This window comes from Malurus melanocephalus, unplaced genomic scaffold (assembly GCF_030028575.1).
Source record: "Malurus melanocephalus ecotype Western Australia unplaced genomic scaffold, MMel_1.1 scaffold_147, whole genome shotgun sequence".
NCBI lineage: Eukaryota > Metazoa > Chordata > Aves > Passeriformes > Maluridae > Malurus > Malurus melanocephalus.
Genome location: NW_026623379.1, coordinates 1,362,978 through 1,382,292, shown reverse-complemented (window position 1 = coordinate 1,382,292; position 19,315 = coordinate 1,362,978). Strand labels below are relative to the sequence as shown.

The 19,315-nt window shown below is 39.5% G+C and overlaps 1 protein-coding gene across 2 annotated transcripts in view; it reads right to left on the bottom strand.

Moving 5' to 3' along the window:
* The window catches only part of LRP5 (LDL receptor related protein 5), a 116,152-nt gene that overhangs the window by 77,954 nt on the left and 18,883 nt on the right, over positions 1-19,315 (bottom strand). The window contains exon 2 of one of the 2 annotated variants that reach the window (XM_057371495.1): positions 7,033-7,429. In XM_057371495.1, coding sequence (XP_057227478.1) covers positions 7,033-7,429 — 397 coding nt within the window. Of the gene's footprint in view, positions 1-7,032; positions 7,430-19,315 lie in introns of those variants that run through there. The other variant, XM_057371496.1, reaches the window with a different exon arrangement.

Below are 19,315 nucleotides of genomic sequence, written 5' to 3'. Positions count from 1 at the left end.
TAAATAATAACATCTAATAAATAATAACTTCCCAGCAATTGCACTAACTCTGTCCCTAAAGTGAACTGCACTTTGCTTTTGCACTTGCAGTCAACAAGTCACTAGGTTTTGGCATATAAATTACCACATTGAATCAGGGTTTAAATGGTGCTTCCGTGCTATCAGAAGAATGGGWCTGAAAACCACTTTGCAAAAATAAACAGATTTTGGGGGGTTTTTGTTGGCTTTGTTTTTTGGGKTTTTTTTGGTTGGTTGGTTTGTTTTCTTTCCCCTGCTTAACTCATTTTAAAATTCCAGGTGCAGGAGCAAAACCAAGATGGAGACCATATTTCCCTTCAGTTTTAAAGCTGCAGGTCATTTCTTATTTCCTGATGCTTCATGTCTCTTGTCCTTATTTTTGCAAAGATTAGAAATCAGGGCTGTGCCCTCCAAGAGCAGCTGATCAGCCATCTGAGCTGGAAGGTACCACAGACATAATAAAAAGCAGCCAACRCTGCCCAAACACTTTTTCCATCTCCCAAAATGCAGTACAGTTGCCAAACCTTACATAACCTGCTTACACAAAAGGGGCCAGTTGTACAGATGATACAAATCAGTACAAACTTCTCCAATTTCAACAATGTTCTTGAACTTATACAAGCCCRTGGCACAAAACAGGAGTTTACAGGAAATTGCTGTGAAGTTTAGATTCCGGCACATTTAAAACTTACTTCCCCCATCCCACCTTTAAAGCTACAAAAATGCCACTGTGAAATTAAATAGCCCCAACTGTTTACAGAAGAAAAGAATCTCACATAGCATTAAGCTGCAAACTACTTACTCTAATTATGTATTTTTTTTCCMAAGCACTGACTTTTAAGACCTGGATATTCTTAAAAAAATCAGTACATCAAACCCAAAAATATGCCACAGCAGGTAATCATTACAACTAATCACACTGTATTCAAAGATGTACAAAGYAAACAAAACCCTTGAGAAGCAGCCTTCTCTACTTCTCCACAGTTTTCCTACAACATCTTTTATTCTGATTTGCTCTTTTAAAATACATATATTACAGACATAGAGTATACTACTGTATACTGAGTRTACAGTTTACTACAGTATACTACTGGCTGCTGAGAACAAAGAGAGAAGACATAAGTGCCTGTCAATTAATGGATGCACAAATATTATTGAAGTGCTTGCAAGGAAAGACCAAGTCTCTCCCTGCTGACCCACATGGAAAAGGAATACAACATCCTAGTAATCTCTTAGAGCTAAACAAGCTCACACTCAATACAGCTTCAAGAACCCCTTAAAAAGTCAGGTTACATGACAGCATGAAGCTGAAAAAATCCTTGGAGGAAGGGACTCAAGAAGATTTCCAAAAACATTCAGCYGCTAAAGAAGGGCAACACTCAAATTTGCTTTTGACAAATTTTACACTTAAAATTCAGGGTATCCTTGTATCAAAAACTAAAGCCATCCTGTTGTTCCTTCTGCTCCTGCAAGAAATGCTACAGAAATTTAGAACATAAGAATATAATTCCCAAACTATTTAATAAGACTAAATGCGTGCAGGGCAAAGAAGTATCARTCTCCAGGACACAGGATAGGAGGAATCACAGAATCTGTAGCAAAAGAAGAGTGCTAACAGGGGAGGGAGTTCAGTGGGGTTATTAAAGAAGTTACAAATTTCCACCTCTTTCCCACGCAATTKTGGGGTGCAAGGGAGAACTAAGCCCCTTTTTTTCCATCATCTCTGAACATCTCTGCTCTGAAATGAAGCAAAGGGTCTTTGAACAATATATGACCTTTAGTCATACCTATGAGCAGGAAAAGGGAGAAATAAGCAAAAAGAGACTAAGGAACTATTTAAAGAAAGGCTGTCACCATCACGGACAGTCATCTGAAAATTAGAGTAAATAACAATTCCCACACAAACTTCAAGTTTCTTACCCATGAGACTATTTGCAGCTATTTGGACACACATATCAAAAGCTTTCCAAGTCCCAGAAATTACAGCCATACCAAGATACTTGATATGACCGTGAACCAATTTTACAGTTGARTACTTCTCTTTCATTTTAAGATAATAATTGTGCTACTCATATATTACAGAGTTTCAAATAACTAACCAAAAGCTTCAAAATCATTTTATACTTGCAATTAATTACTAACTAGAAGCACACAGGATATAAACTAATCTCTAGCTTTCAGGCAGCAATAAGCATGTTTCACTCAAAACCACAGCATCTTCTGCATTTTAACCAAGCAGACATGAGTTAGGTGTTTCTAAAAAGCACAGTCTTTACTTTCTTCTCCACCACTATCATCAGCAAACACCGCTGATACAAACACACTCGTGAGTTAGGTCAGGGCAGCTACAGGTCTGGCTCAAGGTTTTGCTGTGACACTGAGGAAACACTGGATTAACACCAAGGCATACGTGGGGCTTTTAATTTTACACCCTGAACTGAATGTTTTTTAATTGTGATAGCTGTCCCTTCTATATCMATTTTTTAATATCCCATTTGGCACATTTATCATCTAATCCTTTCTTCAGCGCCAAATATACATAAGGTCAATGAAAGCCCCTGCTTGCAGATTGTGGCTGATTTGCCGTAAGAAACGTGAGACAATGGCTAAGCTGGGCTATGGCACACATTCCCTTAATGCTRTTCAGAACCTGATTAGGCTTGTTTTAATCTCTAAACTAACAGCCATTCTGCAGAATGACAAAACTGATGATTTATTTTTATTACTCAGTCATCTTTTTCTTACTGATGCATTCTAACTTGTATCGTATGTCCTTTCCCCAAAGCCTTTGCTATTCCAAAAGGGAAAGGTTGCTCCATTAATGACATCAGCTTCTGTGCTGGTCCACTGGCACTGCCTCTGCCCAAGGAACCCACACCATGCCATGGAATTAGAGCTTTTTAAGAGTTAGAATGAGGGGGGAAATGTAGAAAGAGGTTTGGAGCTTTCCTTCAGTCAGTCAAACCAGTTCAAAAATCCCAARTCTCCCCTTTCATGAATACCATTTCTACAAACCCCACCAGAGTCAGCAGCTCAGCYATGGCAAATTCAACAACCCAGTGACCACACCAAGTGATGACTGTGGTTATATCCACAACAAAGAACCCACAAGACAGCACACCTTTTCTTGAGGCAAGTAGTTTTTATCTTTCCTTAAAATAACCATTTCACAGGCATTTCACAGATGTCTCATTCAGCTCTTTGTGCTTCAGCAATMAGAAATTTCTCAAGCATTATTGTCTGCTGAACAAGCCAAGCTATAGAAAATACAGCCAGAGCTTGGAACAACTGTAAGCTGGCTCCAGAAAGCAACACAGCAGCCYAACACACAAATAGGAACAAACTCAAGATTTACATTAACCAAAGTACACTTTAATAATGTGAACTAACTACTTCATTAAGCGCTTAGTGAAAATCAGATATGAGGATTATGGATATGCTACAGCTCCTCAGAATCAGAGCCCTGTGTTACCCAGAGAGGGTAGCAAGCCTTGAGATTTATATGTCATAGATTTAATGACCCTTGACAACACACATTCTAGGCTGTTCAGATCTAAGACCTTCYCTACAGGACTGAGAATTAACTCAATTGTTTTGGCTACTCATTCATACATTCTTTTGAAAATTTCTTCTCAGGAAATGAGGTTTGCTTGCCACGAGACACGATAATAACTTGTTTTTCAAATGCATTCCTCGTTCTTCAGGCAATGTTCACGATATTTAAGTTTACTGCACTGCATTACATGGAATTTGAGCTACCTCTATAGCTGTAAAACCTTTACACACAATAAATTCAGTTTTGTTAGAAGTTGCTGTCCTGAAAACATGGAAATACTTATGCAAAGGCTGCAAACTCAAACTCAACAACACCAACACTACTGAATCCCCCATCAGCGGTCTACCTATSAGAAATGTATATAAATGCCAATGTTCTCCAAAACAACACCAAGAATTTTAGCCTCATGTCCTCCACTATATAAACTCAGCTTCACACAACCTACAGCAGGACTGGGATCTAAATGTTCAAAACATCAGCAAATTTGGAGAACAATGTTTTGTGCTCTCCTTTGTCTGATTAATTTATCCTTTATTTCAGAGAAGAATAATTAGATCATCACATATTCTGCTTCCTTTAATTCCCAGAATATACAGTGGATGCAGCAAGGAAGTTTTAAGGTGCGTGGGAAAGAATGACATGTTACATACTCAGCAGCCGGCTGTTACTTATGATATTCTCAGAGCATCGCAACACCCTGTACAATTAATGATTTTCACTAATTCTGGGAAGAAGAGGGACTCAAATAAGCATTAAGTGTCTCACAGCTTGTCTTAAAAAAAAAAACAAAATTGTAGAAATCCACTGAATGATTGTTAGGTGAGAGGGATCTCTCTTTTTGAGTTACAACTTGAGATAATCACTGCCTTTAAAGAAGGAAGATAAGCTGAGTGTGCAAAAGGATCAAGCTCTCATTAAAAATGACACTACACAACAATCAYCTAGCTTACTACTTAGAAAGTCCACGAGAACGTCTGAAAAATCATACTCCTGAATGTCCACTGGAAATCACAGAAAAGCAGGCTTCAAAAGGAAACTCCAAAGTCAACTAGCTCATCTCCCACGTTCTAAGGCTTGGTCATTACACTTCTGATGCTCGTGGGAGATATCATTGTATATTCAGTAAGTTCTTTTTCATTATCTCAAACTAGTTTGTRTCTTGAAGAATTGCACTCAAAATAGAATAAAACCTCATTAAGCAAACACCACTCTGGGCATAACAYCCCAGAGCAAATGCCACAACACAGAGTCCTCTATCCTTCTCTGCAGAACAGCCTCACTAAAGCTGAAAGACAAGAGAAGATGTCACCTTTCTGCACAACAACATGCTATTTTCTCAACAGAGGGAAACAGGATTTGTTTGATTTGAAGCATTCTAGACAAACCCATGTTTGGGCACTACTGGTATCAGCTGAGCATTTGCAAAYTGCTTATTTGTCCCATTTTGCTTCTGGAAACTGAAGCTGACTAATGAAGTTTTCTTCCKTATCTTCTAAGCTTCCCACCCACACTCCTCTAGCAGAAACTGCTRAAGGGACAAAATCACATCTATGGAAATTCTTCCAATCAGAAAGAAATGAGCCACTGACAGATTGCCTCAACCAGTTTTAGCAATCCTGGTCTGAACTTCATCGGACACCACGATCCAGAGGAAAACCCACTAACTTACTCAGGTGCTGTGATTTAGTCAAATTTTAGCACAAATTCTTACTCTTCTGACAGTTGTAATAACTGTATTAAGACACCTGATTCCAGAAACTCATTAACTAAAACACAAATTAAAAGGTATTAAGCGGTTCTTTTCTCCGACTGTCACCCACTTTTCTTCCCCTGAGAATACCTGGAAAAAGAAACAAGTGGTTCTATGGGAGCTCAACCCCAGAGCCTGCTGTGCCTAAATCAAGTGTCATGATCGCTATTTCACAGATCAGCCTATTTCAGAAATATTTCAGAACTACCAGGTGAAATGAAGTGGTTGTAAAAGTAAATYTGAATGCTCATTCCACAAATATATGCRATGTCTAATTTTTTTYYTTTTKTTTTGGAAGTTTMATATATTAGTTATTCARGCAAACCTGTCTTTGATTCAACACACTTAAGAAACAGTCAAAAGGCAAGGAACTGCATGCACTTRAGAGAAGTWAACCTGGCACTGGCATTTCATGGGMAGTGCCATACYRCTCTCTGTAATCCACCTCACCACGAAATACTCAATTTAATATCATATTCTCTCTTTAAGTATACTACTGAACTGTACATCTAATCAATCTACACTAATTAATTCTGCAGAATTAATCTTTTGATTCAAATAATTAATTATTCTAATTAATAGATTACTTGCAGTCAGGATGCAACAGGATTCCTTTTAATTTATTTAAAATACCTCTAGACAACAATTTGCTGTGGCAAGAACTCCTTTCACCTAAAGTCATCTGTAGGGAAGGCAAGATTAAGAGGACAAGGACCCCTCTGGAAAAGTCCTTTGATCTAACAAAGTCACTCCACTTCCCCTTTTACWGGTAATGGCTGTACCTTTCCAACCATTATCTGAAGGATAAAGGCAGCTCCAGCATYCAATGTGTCAACAAAACTAAGGATTTTATTTCTTTGGGTACACACAGCTTCATTTAGCACTTGTACATACTTTACATATTCATAAAGCACCTCTAACTCCTCACATTCATCTRGAAAATCTTATGCAGGAAACAGTACAAAACAACCAAAGTTGTGTGGCATGGAAGGTGCTGACACAGAGATGTTAAGCTGCCCTCTGTCACTCAGTTCAGGGAGAGCAAACAGCAAATGGGGAGGGCTGAAAAGAGAGGGAGGAACCACAGGTATTCTGAAGAGCACCAGAAGTGACACATCCAGCCTGTACTCTTATTATTTCCTAACAYGGTCACCTTACAGCATTGAGAATCCACAGTTTCGCCTGGATTCTTTTCCCGGCTGGCACAAACATTGTTATTCAACATCATCACTTAAAAATACCCTGATTTTGTTTACCAGAACATAGCAAGTGACAATTCCTGTTGCAACACATGCAGATTTGCACATGTTGCTGTCTACATTAAATAGACATCACATATAAAATCAAAGTTAACTTATGAGACAAGATAACTGAGAAAATCGTAACAATAATTATAATAAAATGGTTGGAAAATTAATTACTTTTCCAAAGTGCAATGATTGATAAGCCAGGCAATTAGACTGCTTGAATATTTGGCTTGGCACCTACGAACAGCTGTATTTTTCTTTTTGGCTCGAGGTCTGGGCTGCCATTTCTTGCCACAAAATATTTAAGCTCAAACATATGTTCAGTTAGATCTTGAGAAAAATACCACGGGAAAATGTAAAATGAAACAAAAGGCTATGTGTACTTTTTCTTTTTAAAACTAAAAACTCCACATAAATCACCACCGTATCCATTTAAGCATTTAAGCCAAATCAATATTTACCCATGAGCCGGATCCAAAGCTATTGCCCTGGGCTGATCAAGGTCTTGCCAGAAGAGGACTTTTCTAGATGTTCCATTGAGATTAGCTACTTCTATCCTATTGGTTTCCGAATCCGTCCAATAAAGTTTTTTCCCAATCCAATCACACGCCAGGCCGTCCGGGGAAACCAGACCAGAAATGATGACATTCTGCACCACATTCCCAGTTTGGTTAATGTAAGTTTGCTTGATGGCTTCTTCACTCACATCTGTCCAGAAAACGATGCCTTGTGAATACTGGAAGTCAACGGCAGCAGCGTCCTCTAAACCACTGACCACCACRGTGGACTCCAGCTTCGTGCCTCCAGCATCCACGAGCCGCACATCCCGCCGGTTGGCAAAGAGCAGAAAGGGAGATGCTGTAGGAGACAAAAATACAAATGTGTCAGCATTACAGGCATCTACAGGTGGTCAAGAGTTCACTATGTATATGGCAGAGGAGGATTTCTTTTCCCAGACCAGCGGGGCAGGGAGGACACAAGAAGTGTCATGTAAGAGAAAAATGCAGAGTACCAAAAAACCCCTTCCTTCCCTATGTCAGACAGAGATGGAAGAGCAGGCCGATTTCTTTATCTATGGGATATGAATAGCACCTTCCACATAGGAGTTCAAACCAAGACCTTTCAACAATACTTTCAGCAACACCTTCTGCCCGTTCTAGGCCATGTTTAGAACAAATTCTTCATCTTTTAAAAGCTTGGTTCAACCAACTGAATCAGTAACAGCACACAGAAAGCAAGCTCTGATGCCTTTTAGCAGCAGGCTGGAAGCTCATGGCACGAGGCACAACACCCGAAATGCTCCTACCAAGTGCTCTCCCGAAACAGCAGAAACTGTGACAGAGTTTCAGAACTACTGTCTTCTCTCCTGCATCCCAGCCAAAGAGAAATTCAAGACCGGGTTTGAAGGCAGACAATGACATGAGTTGTGGAAGTTTGTGGAGACTGCTGCTAGTTGAATGAGGCACTCAGAGCAAAAGGACAAAGGTTTTCCAACTTCCCCAAATCCCCAGTTTTTCTCAGTCAAGCAGTAGCTGCTGGACCTCTAGACCAGTCACCTGCTGACTGCCAGCTTCATGTGCAGTCATTTCACTCCATGTGCTGTCTCCAATGTACACTCAGCAGACCTCCAATCGCCACTCAATTCAAGGAACAACAGACAGAAGAGAGCAGCACATATTCTATCTTTTAAGCCTGTCATATGAATACCTTTAGTCTCAAATTCATGTTACGGTATGTAATATTTAAGAGTTACTTCTTGATATTTTCTTTCAGATTCAATTTCTCCTGCACTTTTTTTAAAGGAGACCATTCATATAAGGTCTGAACTGCAGGTATGTAATGCTGGCAGCCCTGTCAAGTGCTATTGCCTTTCTCRTGAATTCTGGCTCTGGCTACATTCTCACTGGAGCATGTGTGCCACTGCACATCCTCAACARCAGCTTATGTATTTATGAGCAGGTCAAGGAACTCAGTCAGAACATACAACTCAACTTCAGACGAACTCAAAACCATGCATAATCATTCAGAGCTTTTATTATTATTCTCCATGGCCTTTTTTCTCCCCCCAAGTCAGGAAAGAGATGGCTTTATTTTGTTCTTTGAAGGAAGACTATGCTCATGTAATAAGGAAAATTTACATCACCTGGTGGTTTTAGTGAGGGTCTTAGACAGCAAAGAGAAGCAATTTTAATCACTGCTATTTCACTGAAAATGTAATATCTTTGTTTTCTACAATATTTAACTCAAGGAAGTTTTATACAACTTGAGGAGAATTACTTGTTAAGAAATGAAGTCTCAGTATCCCTCCTATTTAATTTCCTAGCTTGCCAAGTCCTTCTCTCAGTCATCCTTAAAAACACTAGGAACAGTATCAGAAAAGTCCAACAGATTAGTTATTGAAAACAGACAAAAAAATGTCTAGCATACCAAGTGCTTGTTTTCYTCTCTGCAACTCACTGGTTCCCTACAGCCATGAAGGTTTTCAGTGGCACTGAATCAAACCATTTGAASACTTGGGAAGTTTCATGTTAGAATGCTTTAAGTCACAAATTCTTTGGGGCAGAGAACTTCTCAAGTTACGCACACTGCCTCACAAAACCAGCCCCACATCCAGGCATAGATCAAAGCCATAAAAAATAAAAAGCCTAGGTAGAAAATGTTCTTAAATATTGTCCYAAAAACATGTTTAGAGGAATATGAGTAGGTGGATTTTCATCTAGACATTTCCATGCTGAAGGCATTATTAATGCTACTACAAAGGAAAAACGAACCTGAAATATCAAGTCCAATCAACAGCAGAGGAACTCAACAGCTTCTTAACTAAAGATCAGACATGAAAAATGTCTAATCCAATCAGTATCAACATTATCCCAACTCCCCATCCCTTTCAAGGGATTTCTTCCCCACCGATGTGCGCAGTGGGGCAGCAGCACGCAGATAACGCGTTAACCGCCGTGTCCAGTGTCACTTCTGTCCCCAGAGCGGCCCCGATGGGAGCGCAGCCACTTTGTGCTGGCCATGAGCACCCAGCAGGGAAATCACACCACCCTGCCTGCAGCTGTGCAAAACTGCACTGCATCACACTTTCATGTATAAACTGACTGGTTATTGAGAACTGCCAGGCTTTATCCCCTGCAAGAACAAGTATTCCACTGCCTTTGGAAAAAGACAAAAACAGAAATCTGGTTTCAAAAAYTATATTCACTTCTCTGCTCCTCCCCACCAGACCATATGTTTATTCCAAATTTCATTTTAAAAGTGATTACAGAGCCTTTTAGAGCAATACTGGTTGGGAAAAACAAATAAACAGAAAAAGACAAAAACTATAACAAAAAACAACGATCAAAAGAACTGCTTCTCAACACTAATTCTTGCCTGGAATGCTGCTGAAGAATCCCCATGTCTCTCATATAATTAAAAAGAAATAAAACAGAAGTCAGAAAAGTAATTCAATGCTCTCCTTCCACAGTCTTGTATTTATCACTTCAGGTCAGAATGTGATGGCTTACGAGCAGGCAAAGTTAGTTCCAGTAATTTTGCAGCTTTCACTAAATACAACTGCCAAGATGTCCCGAGAAAAGTTTACAGAACTTTTCGAATTTTCAACTTTCCCAGCCTAGTAAGAAGTAAATCTGGAAGAGGTAATCAAGACAGCAAATGTGTTTCAAGGAAGACGGATGTCTTTAGTTTCATCAAATTACTGAACTCAACACTTGAGCAATTCAAAAGACACATTTGTACTCTGGGCAATGACAATGAACAGGGGTTTTAAGGCATTATAATGCAAAACAAAGCAATCTCAAAAAGCACTGAAACAAATGGCATTGACCAAAAACTTGATTTGGGGTGCATCAATAAACCATGCCAGAGTCAAGATCATCGCACCCATACACAGCACAAATTTATTTTGAATCCCACCTAAAAGTAGAACCAAAACTTCATTTCCAAGAATATGAAGACCAATCTCTTTCCAAATCATGCTGTCTTCTCAGTCCTGACCTGGGTTTGATGGTCCACAGAACACTCTTGTATTTGATGCATTTAATTATTTACTGCACAACTCCAGACAAGGCAAACTGGAAGACCAGCTAACAGGAGTTTCGGAGGAGATGAATGGGGAGACCCAAAAAACCAGCAATAACTGACTACCATTAACCTTCAAATGAGCTTATTTGTTTCACAAGAGGAAATACCCCTTGCTTGAGAAGTTATCCCACAGTTAGAAGGTTAAGAAACTCAAAGCAACACTGAGTGTTATGCTCTATTTTGATCAGCAATAGTCTTGACAACTGCAAATTGCTTGAAAACAGAAAGACCAGTTTCTATTTAGAAAAAAATAGAAGAATAAACAGTGAAAGGATGAATGCTGAATGTGGAGGATAAACTGTTTATATCCAGTCTGTTACCACCCAACTGAAACGACATTTTAATGTAGTCACAAAAAAAAAGTATTCTTTTTCAGTAAAATCAGAACAGTTCATATTTTTCCCATAATAGGCAATATTTAAAACATCTGTACATAGCGGCAGTTCACAGTCTTTGGACAAAACAAAAAAAGAACCTGAAATCCCACAGATTTTCAAATAAACTCTAAAGAGATAACAGCCTAAGTTACACAAAGTTACAGACTTTCTTCTTGCAGCAATTCTACAATCTTACTTGGATCGTGCAGCACTTGATCAAAACCACTTCATTCTAGAAAGACATATTATTTCTGTGCAAAAACCCACCAATTTTCCAGTGGTTTTCTGCTAACTGGAAAACACACCCTTGACTTGACAATGTAGTGAGCTATCTACACAGAGGCCCATTGTAAAGCCGTGTGAAAACAGAGCTTCTCAGGAGTCTATTAACTGAAGAAAAGGAAACACTCCTGATCAGGCCGGGTAGGAATCAAGCACGGCTTCGATTTCCAGCTTTGCCTCTGAGCCTTTGAAAGCTCATTCCATGTCTATGGACAATTACTAAATTTTAATTGTTTCATCTGCATCAGGAAAGCTGTTTTGCACAGACATCACTTAAGACTGGAGTATTTATACACTTTTGTATAATTAATTTCACTGACCACCATAACCAGTATCAGTTTCTGAATTCAGTTATTAACATCCACTGTTTTAATGGTAGCAATCCCATTTAGAGCACTTAAATTTTATTAAGTGCTTCAGGGGTAGCTGTTAGCCCCAGCAAAGTGACATGGAACAAACAATTAAAAAATGCACTATATGATCTTCCAGTAATAGCTTTCTAAAAACCAGTCTGACAGGGCTCAACATACATATTACGATTTAGATGATCATGAATGATAATCAAGAGTGTGTTTGTCATCAGATGTTGGTTTTTTGCAAAGCTGCAACTGTTCTAAGACAAGTTGAGCAAGAGTTTTAAAAAGTTATATTTATACTACTGCTTCATACTTGTTGACATGCCTACATTTTTTCTCCTTCTCCTGAAAGCCAAAATAGAAAGACATGAGAATACTGAGGCACGTGCACAATTCCTACCCTTGAAAGCACCAGAAGAACAGAACAAACGCCAATCCTATGTAAAGAAAGAAAGAAAAGTCTAACTTAACAGTTCTTAAACCAGTTAAATAGGCTAAAGTTCATGGAAAGGTTTAACTGTGCTTTTAAGAAAAGTTGCTGAGGATCTTGGGAACCTGGCACACAACAGAAAATGAGGATCTCATTTTAATAAGCATACAAGCGAAAATAGCCATCCAAAATTACAGCATGTGCACCAACTGATATTTTAAATATTATTCCAATCCTTAACAGGACAATTGCAATGGAGACCTCTGTGGTTAAGCCATCTGTACAGCTGGACAGAGAGAATGGCATAATTCTTGCAGCAGTCAATGTCTCAAACCACAAAAACATTTATTACCAAAGAGCAAAAAAGCCCCACACACCCCTGCCACAGGCATGCAAGATGATAAAAAACAAACATGTCAAAACATTTGCACCCAAGGCTGCATCAGTTATGGAAACTCGAAGGCAGGATATGGTGTAAGCACGCATTAGCTCTCTACACTTAAAAATAGCTGCTATGCAGGAACAAGACTGTGTTAGTAGGGTCTGGCAGCCAGAAATTAATTGGAGAAGCCACTTCTACAACACCAAGGGATCCCTCTTGTCCAGCTCTAACTTTCTGGAGCATATGGAGGCTTAGACCTTGGATGTCATAGAATCACAGAATGGTTTGGGTTGGAAGGGACCTTAAACATCATCTAGTTTCAATGTCCCCTGCCATGCGCAGGGAGACCTTTGAAAAGGCTGCTCAAAGCCTCATCCAGCCTGGCCTTGGACACTTCCAGGGATGGGGCATTCACAGCTTCTCTGGGAAACCTGTTCCAGGTCTCACCACTCTCACAGTAAAGAAATTTCTGCTTAATGTCCAGTCTAAACCCACTGTCCTTCAGTTTGAAGCCATTCCTCTTCCTCCTGTCACTCCAKGTTCTCGTAAAAGTCTCTCTCCATCTTGCTTGTAGTCTCCCTTCAGGTACAACTAGGTGAACTCAATGCCTTCTCCATGCTGAACAACCCCAATTTTCATGGCCTTTCCTCCATCCCTTTAACCATATYCGCACCCTCCTCTGGACTCTGTCCTTCCTGTGCTGGGAAACCATCAACTTCAAAAGATAAGGGTGATTGTTGATCTTCCTGCAGGAACTGCACATGCTCAACCTGAGTTTCCACTTGGCAGGTAGAGTCCTCTAAAGACCAGAGGGCTATGGCTGTCATCCTCAAAACTCATTCGTGAAGATAAAGTGAATTCCCAGTGTAATTAAATTACACAATATTCTTGCTCCAACACGAGGTAGGTGRTAACAGTTTTTAGGGCACAAGGCTTAAAAAAAAAMCCCAAATCCTTGGTTTCACTGTTACATGTACCCCCTTAGCAAAGAACCTGAGCAGGAACCCCAGCCCAAGGATTTCTGAAAATCATTCCTCCTGCTACAAACATACCCTTCCTTCTGCTATTAATTATCTCAAAGGGCTGCAGGGAAGCCACTCATGCTTGAGTAAGGCACTTGAAGATATTCCAACAAAAGGTTCRATGATGCACTCAGCTTTTCATTCCTGACACAGCTAAGACTTCTCTGATYCTGTCAGCGATGGCTGGTTTACAACACGACTTGAAGAGGAAAATACATGCTTTCTCCAAAGTATGTCCCATTCCTCTAACACTCATGTTCAATCCATTTGATAGGAATTTTGCTTTCCAAACCATGAGGTGTTCTGGTTATCAAATAAGGAGGTTTCATTCCCATTTTGTCTGATTTTACTTAGAATCAAGGTCTGAAATTCAGGATGAGATCACTAAGAATATCATACATTTACACACATGTAAAGAGATACGTGTAGAGCAGGTATCACGCAATTTTTGCAAACTTTCCTCTTCACCAGCCTATATATTAAATTATTTACATGGTCACCCCAGGCATACAGCAGTGTGCGGTAATCCARTCCACACCAGCATCCCATATTATAAAATGTATTTGGTAAAAGTTTTGTTTACATATGCTAAGTATTACCTTGAGTATCCCTGCAGAACACCAGAAGGCAGACAGGCTCTCAGGTCAAGGTAAAAGCAAGGCTGTTCACTCATCAATGAACCTACATGATGTGACATGGCTTTAGCCACAAATATATTTGGAAGTTGGTTATGTAAATAAATTATGCAAGTTTAAAGGACATCTGGTTCAGCAGCAGCAAGCTGGAAAGGGTCCACAGAAAGTATATAAAAGAGGTTTAAGTGGGTTTAGAAAACATACGAAGCTTGTTCTCATCAAGAAGAGGAGCTGGGATGGCTGTGAGATAAAAAAAAAAAAGTTAAGCAACAGAYCAGTCACTTCTTTAGGAGGCTGAAGTTCAGTTTTTCTTAGCYAGTGGAAAAAAACCACACTGAAGAAACCGTATCAAGTTAGACTTAACTGTTGCTTTCAYTGATGGGGAAGAGAATGCAGACACAATGAAGGACGAGCATGCTTGAAGATACTAGAGCACAATATAGGAGCTGCAAAATTGCTTGCRAAAACTGACTTTTAATAGCAGTTGGATAGCCATTCCCCAGGTATGGTTTCTGTATAGTTAATTTCAGCCACAAGAAAGGAGTTTTTTATGCGTGCTGAAATCAAAACTCTAATTAAAAAAAAAAAAGGGTTCAGTGGACTGAACTCCTCACACTGCTTCACTGAAAATCTTGATTAAGGGGGTCTAAGATTGATTGTATTTATGCCAGGTTATACACAAAACAGTTCTGAACTTCCCAGTAACATCTCTGTGTCTGTTGCACTCCTAAAACAGACAAATTTAGCAGCTTTATCARATAGCAGCTTTATCAGAGCTACTTCTGTTTTATGTTTTAAAATAAACCATCAGCAAGTCTTYTGAAGATCTTGTTATATTTTTCACATTGCACAGGGCTCCCACACACACAATAACGACAGGGTTTTAGGCGGACAAGAGTTACTTCAGACCACCGGTTTTATTTGGCAGCCTGGTTTTTAAATAATAATGTTAGCAGCAACAACAAAATATAGCACTGATTATACACCATTCCATCTTCACTGGCCTGAATTAGTTCATTTCCCTCGGTCAAGAGATGACAAAGAATTTCTCTGAAGAGCATGCTCTAAAGAAGCCCAGCAAAGGTGCTTTACACAAATTATGACATTTAGGATTTGTTCTATTTAGTTAGGTGTCAATTAAGTATTTTTAAATCTCTTACAACACACTCTGAACTTATTCTTCTGCTTCTAGTTACATTACCTACTCCAAGTAAAACAATTATCACAAGTCAAAAAAGCCAAATCATTGGATTCACTGTGCATAATTCAGTGCACTTGCATCTCTGCAGTTCCTGGAAGCAAGCTACACGTGTTCAAGACCACTTTTCTGTGGACACATTATTTTTAAGGAGAATTTCTCAAACTCTTGTGCATTTTCCCAAGACCACCCATTAAGCACACCACACAAACACCCCTCCTGGTGCACCAGGCAGTGGCTCTCTGAGATTGCCCTCCCTACTGCTGCAGCAAACACTGAAATTGGTTACATAGAACAGCATATTTCGACTTCTAACACAGCTTTAGCAGCTGGAAAGGATGACAGCCAAGCCCACGTGAGCTGACAACACTACAAGGACCACCAAGCAGCATACAGAACATATCTCAAGATCTCCTGAAAAGCTAAACAAAACCCAAAATATTAGCYGTGATTTGGGGACACATCAATTTACGACAAGATACTCATCAGACAAGATTTGCAAGCACTTTAAACATTTTATTTAGAGAAGAACATGATTCACTAGCGCATAAAGCAGTTTTTATTTGGTCTGTTTTGTYAGAGGAAATTTCTAAACATTATTGCAAAACTGGTTCTTGGCAATCTCTCTCTGTGCAATGCACGACTGATGTTCAGACAAACAGTTTTGAGGATTGCAGCCTCATGCAATCCTGACTAGCTAATGTTACGCAGATAAATCTCTGCAGTCTGCCCCCCCCCCATCTTCCTGACCTCTGGAAGGTTCTCATCTGAGCTTTTTACAGAGGTTAAAATATACACAGGATTTTCCCAAAAGTATACTGTTCACAACCATTTGTTTGTTCTTCTGAGGCTTCTGCTGCGATTTGCTATTCAAGAAGCACAAYGCACATGACAGCTTAAACACAAATTTATAATCTATTGGGGATTGGGGAATTGGCTTCAGACAGACAACAACAACCTCTGGAAACTACTGCTTTGAAAATGGCTGCTAAACTGAGCATTCTCCAATCTTACAAGTCAGGTTTTGAGTTTGGGGCTGGYTGGACATTAGAACCTGCCCTGAACTCCAAGAGAGCTTGAACTGACAATTTCCATTAAACTTCAACGATGATGGTCAAAGCTCCCAAGGTACACTGAAAATCCCAGTCTAAACAAAGACGGTAAACCCCCAAGAAAGATGAAAACTTCCTTTCTCTAAGAACAAGCAGGCAGCAGTACTTCACAGGTGTGCACTGGGACGTTTTAGTCCAACACGGTGTCGAGACTGAGGAATTGGAAAGCAGAGACCCATCRCACACATGTAGGTGATCCACTGGCACCACAGCCAGCCTCCAACCCTCCTCTACGTTAAATCAGGAACAGTGTGACACAAGGAAGGCTGTCACAGATCCCACACACCACCTGCTATTTGAAATGTACCAAAGCAACTTCTCCAGACCCATCACAGACTACTGCACTGGATGCTCACCTCCTCCAGCTATACAAAGCCAAAGTCTACGTRCTGCTGCCCTTAAGAGTGAAAAATGCTCTAAGCATTTACACTTCATAACCCTGGGCCAAGAAAACTAAGTGTATGAGTAACCTTTAATGACAAATTCCTYGCACTGAAGAGAAGCATTGCTTTGTATTGTTTCTCATGCAAAAGCCCACAGTGCCCCTTTCTCTGCTAGAAGCTCAGTTCCCAAGTCTCCAAGGTCCATGTCCTGAGGTGAGGCACTCAGCAAGTCACTGAGAAGAAAACAGATCTTTACCACAGGTGCATTCACTTCAGCAGCAGGTTCATTGCTTTGTCAGTGAGGTTTCATATTTTGATTAAGGATTCTTTCAAGTAAAAGCCTCCATTTTGTCTAATACCAGTAGCTTTGCCAATAACAGCTCCAATTCCATAGCAGCATTTACCATATTCCACACCGGAGCTGCCAGGTGACTCACRACAGTTTTCTTTGTGAGAATTAATATGGTACTCTGCTTGTAGCCACAAAAATGGGAAACAGCCTGTCCAYTGAGATTTCTGGTATTTTCTGCTTTTAAAATAAGCAGAAGTGGCATTGAAGTAGTCTCTTACATGATACTGCTGTTGGACTTTGCCAAAATGGGTAAGTGCAGAAGGCAGTGCTTAAAAATAGGGTTGGGGGATGTGACAGGAAAAAAATATACTTGGATGTTTCACATTCTGTGATRCAGAGTACATGGCAACAATTTTCCTGTTGTTATTCTAAATGCAAAGGCGTGGATTTCCCCCCACCCCCATGATAAGCTCAACAATTTTAAAACTGYGGAGGAAACTCAAAATTTGTCCTACTTCTGCATAAACTGGTTTAGAAGAATGCAGACAAAAGGGTGACTTCCTTGAACATCTAAACATGACTTTTGCTGGGAACAACAGTTCAGGTCAATCCATGAATGGAAAAAGCCCTGCCGTGTCCCCTTTTTAGATTCTGGATGTCAACGGGAGCAAGGTTCTTTTCTGTTGTTTTTTTTCTTTTTCAGTTTATTTTATTCCTCCTTGGTTTGGCAGACAACTGTCTGGCCAATAATAGCAGATTACATAGTGATTAGGGTTCCAAACTTTTAATGGAAAAARTAGTGGTTCAACATAATTTGGAAAATTTGGCTTGCAAATTTTATCCAGGACTTGAACAAATACAGGCTTGACAAAGGTATGCTTGTTTCTGATCTCAATCATTTCCAATTTTTAGTTCCAGTTCCAGATGTTAACTCCAAAAAACACAAATCTTAAAAAGCTGGAAAAAAAGATATTTTACTTCTATTTCCACAAAAGGTACAATATGTACTGTATTCGTAAATTGCAGAAAAAAGGATTCAGTACGTGCTGAATTCAGCTGCTGACAAGTGTTACTCATTGGAACAGAAGTGCAGTTAAGTCTCAAACGCAGGTTCCATAATTTGTCGTGGTTTTCTTCTAACAGTTAAGAATATTCCCAAATAAAACCACCTTGTTAAATGGAACCTGCTACATGATACTGAGCTTTAGAGGGTGTAAAGCTAAGAGAAGTACTTAGTGCCAAGCTGTAGACAAAACTTCTGATTTTTCTGCAGACTATGCTCTGAGCAAATACTCAAGATTTCGTTTTTGTGAGAGCTTGTTAGGAAGGAGGCAAAAAAGAGGATGAGGTGAAAAAGGTTATTTCAGATAATGAAATCTGTAACCTTGAGCTTGTATTTATATTGCTGATAATASTTAATTTACCACCTCTAAGGCAGCAAATAAACAGAGCAATCTGTTCCAAGCTTTGGAAATCACTCCTCACAGAAGATGATTCTGCCTTAGCCAAGAATATTGATGCAACCAAATCAATTCCTTATGGCTCCTTTCATGTTTTTAAGGTCAGTATTTGTCATGCAAGTTATCTGGAGTGTTTTTACTAATGGCACTACAAAAAGGAAGATCTTGGGCTAGCTTAGCTGAAGAGACATGAAATAATCATCTACGTTATTCACCTCTCCACAATGCAGAATTTAAGGACATTCCCAGAACAGTTGTCAGCTCAAATCCTCCAGAACAAAAGAGCCTCTGCATTTGGAGAAATGTTGGTAATATTCAAAAGAAAGCAGACTGTTATTAGTTCTGTAACTAAATTTACAGACTGGTACTTTGCATGTGCAAGGAGGGAAACATGTTTTGGAATTCAGCCCCAGAATGCTTCATCTGCTTTTGGAAAAGGTTTTGATTCCAGATAACTGTTTAAAAATTAAAAAATCTGAAATGCAATGGAAATTTGAGGCTTTAAAGTTACACTGGAGCTGTTTAACATTTTTGTTTTGTTTTATTTACAACAATCACTGTTCTGCATCATCTCAAGATTATTAACTGCTCACTCTCCTTGGTRTCTGTTGAATTCTGGTGTTCACAGAATTGTGTGACATGCATGTACTGAAAGTGCGGTATGCAATAAAGGATAAAGAACCCAAAAAGGAGACTAAAATCAGTATTTAAGAAGTGGTGACATGGTGC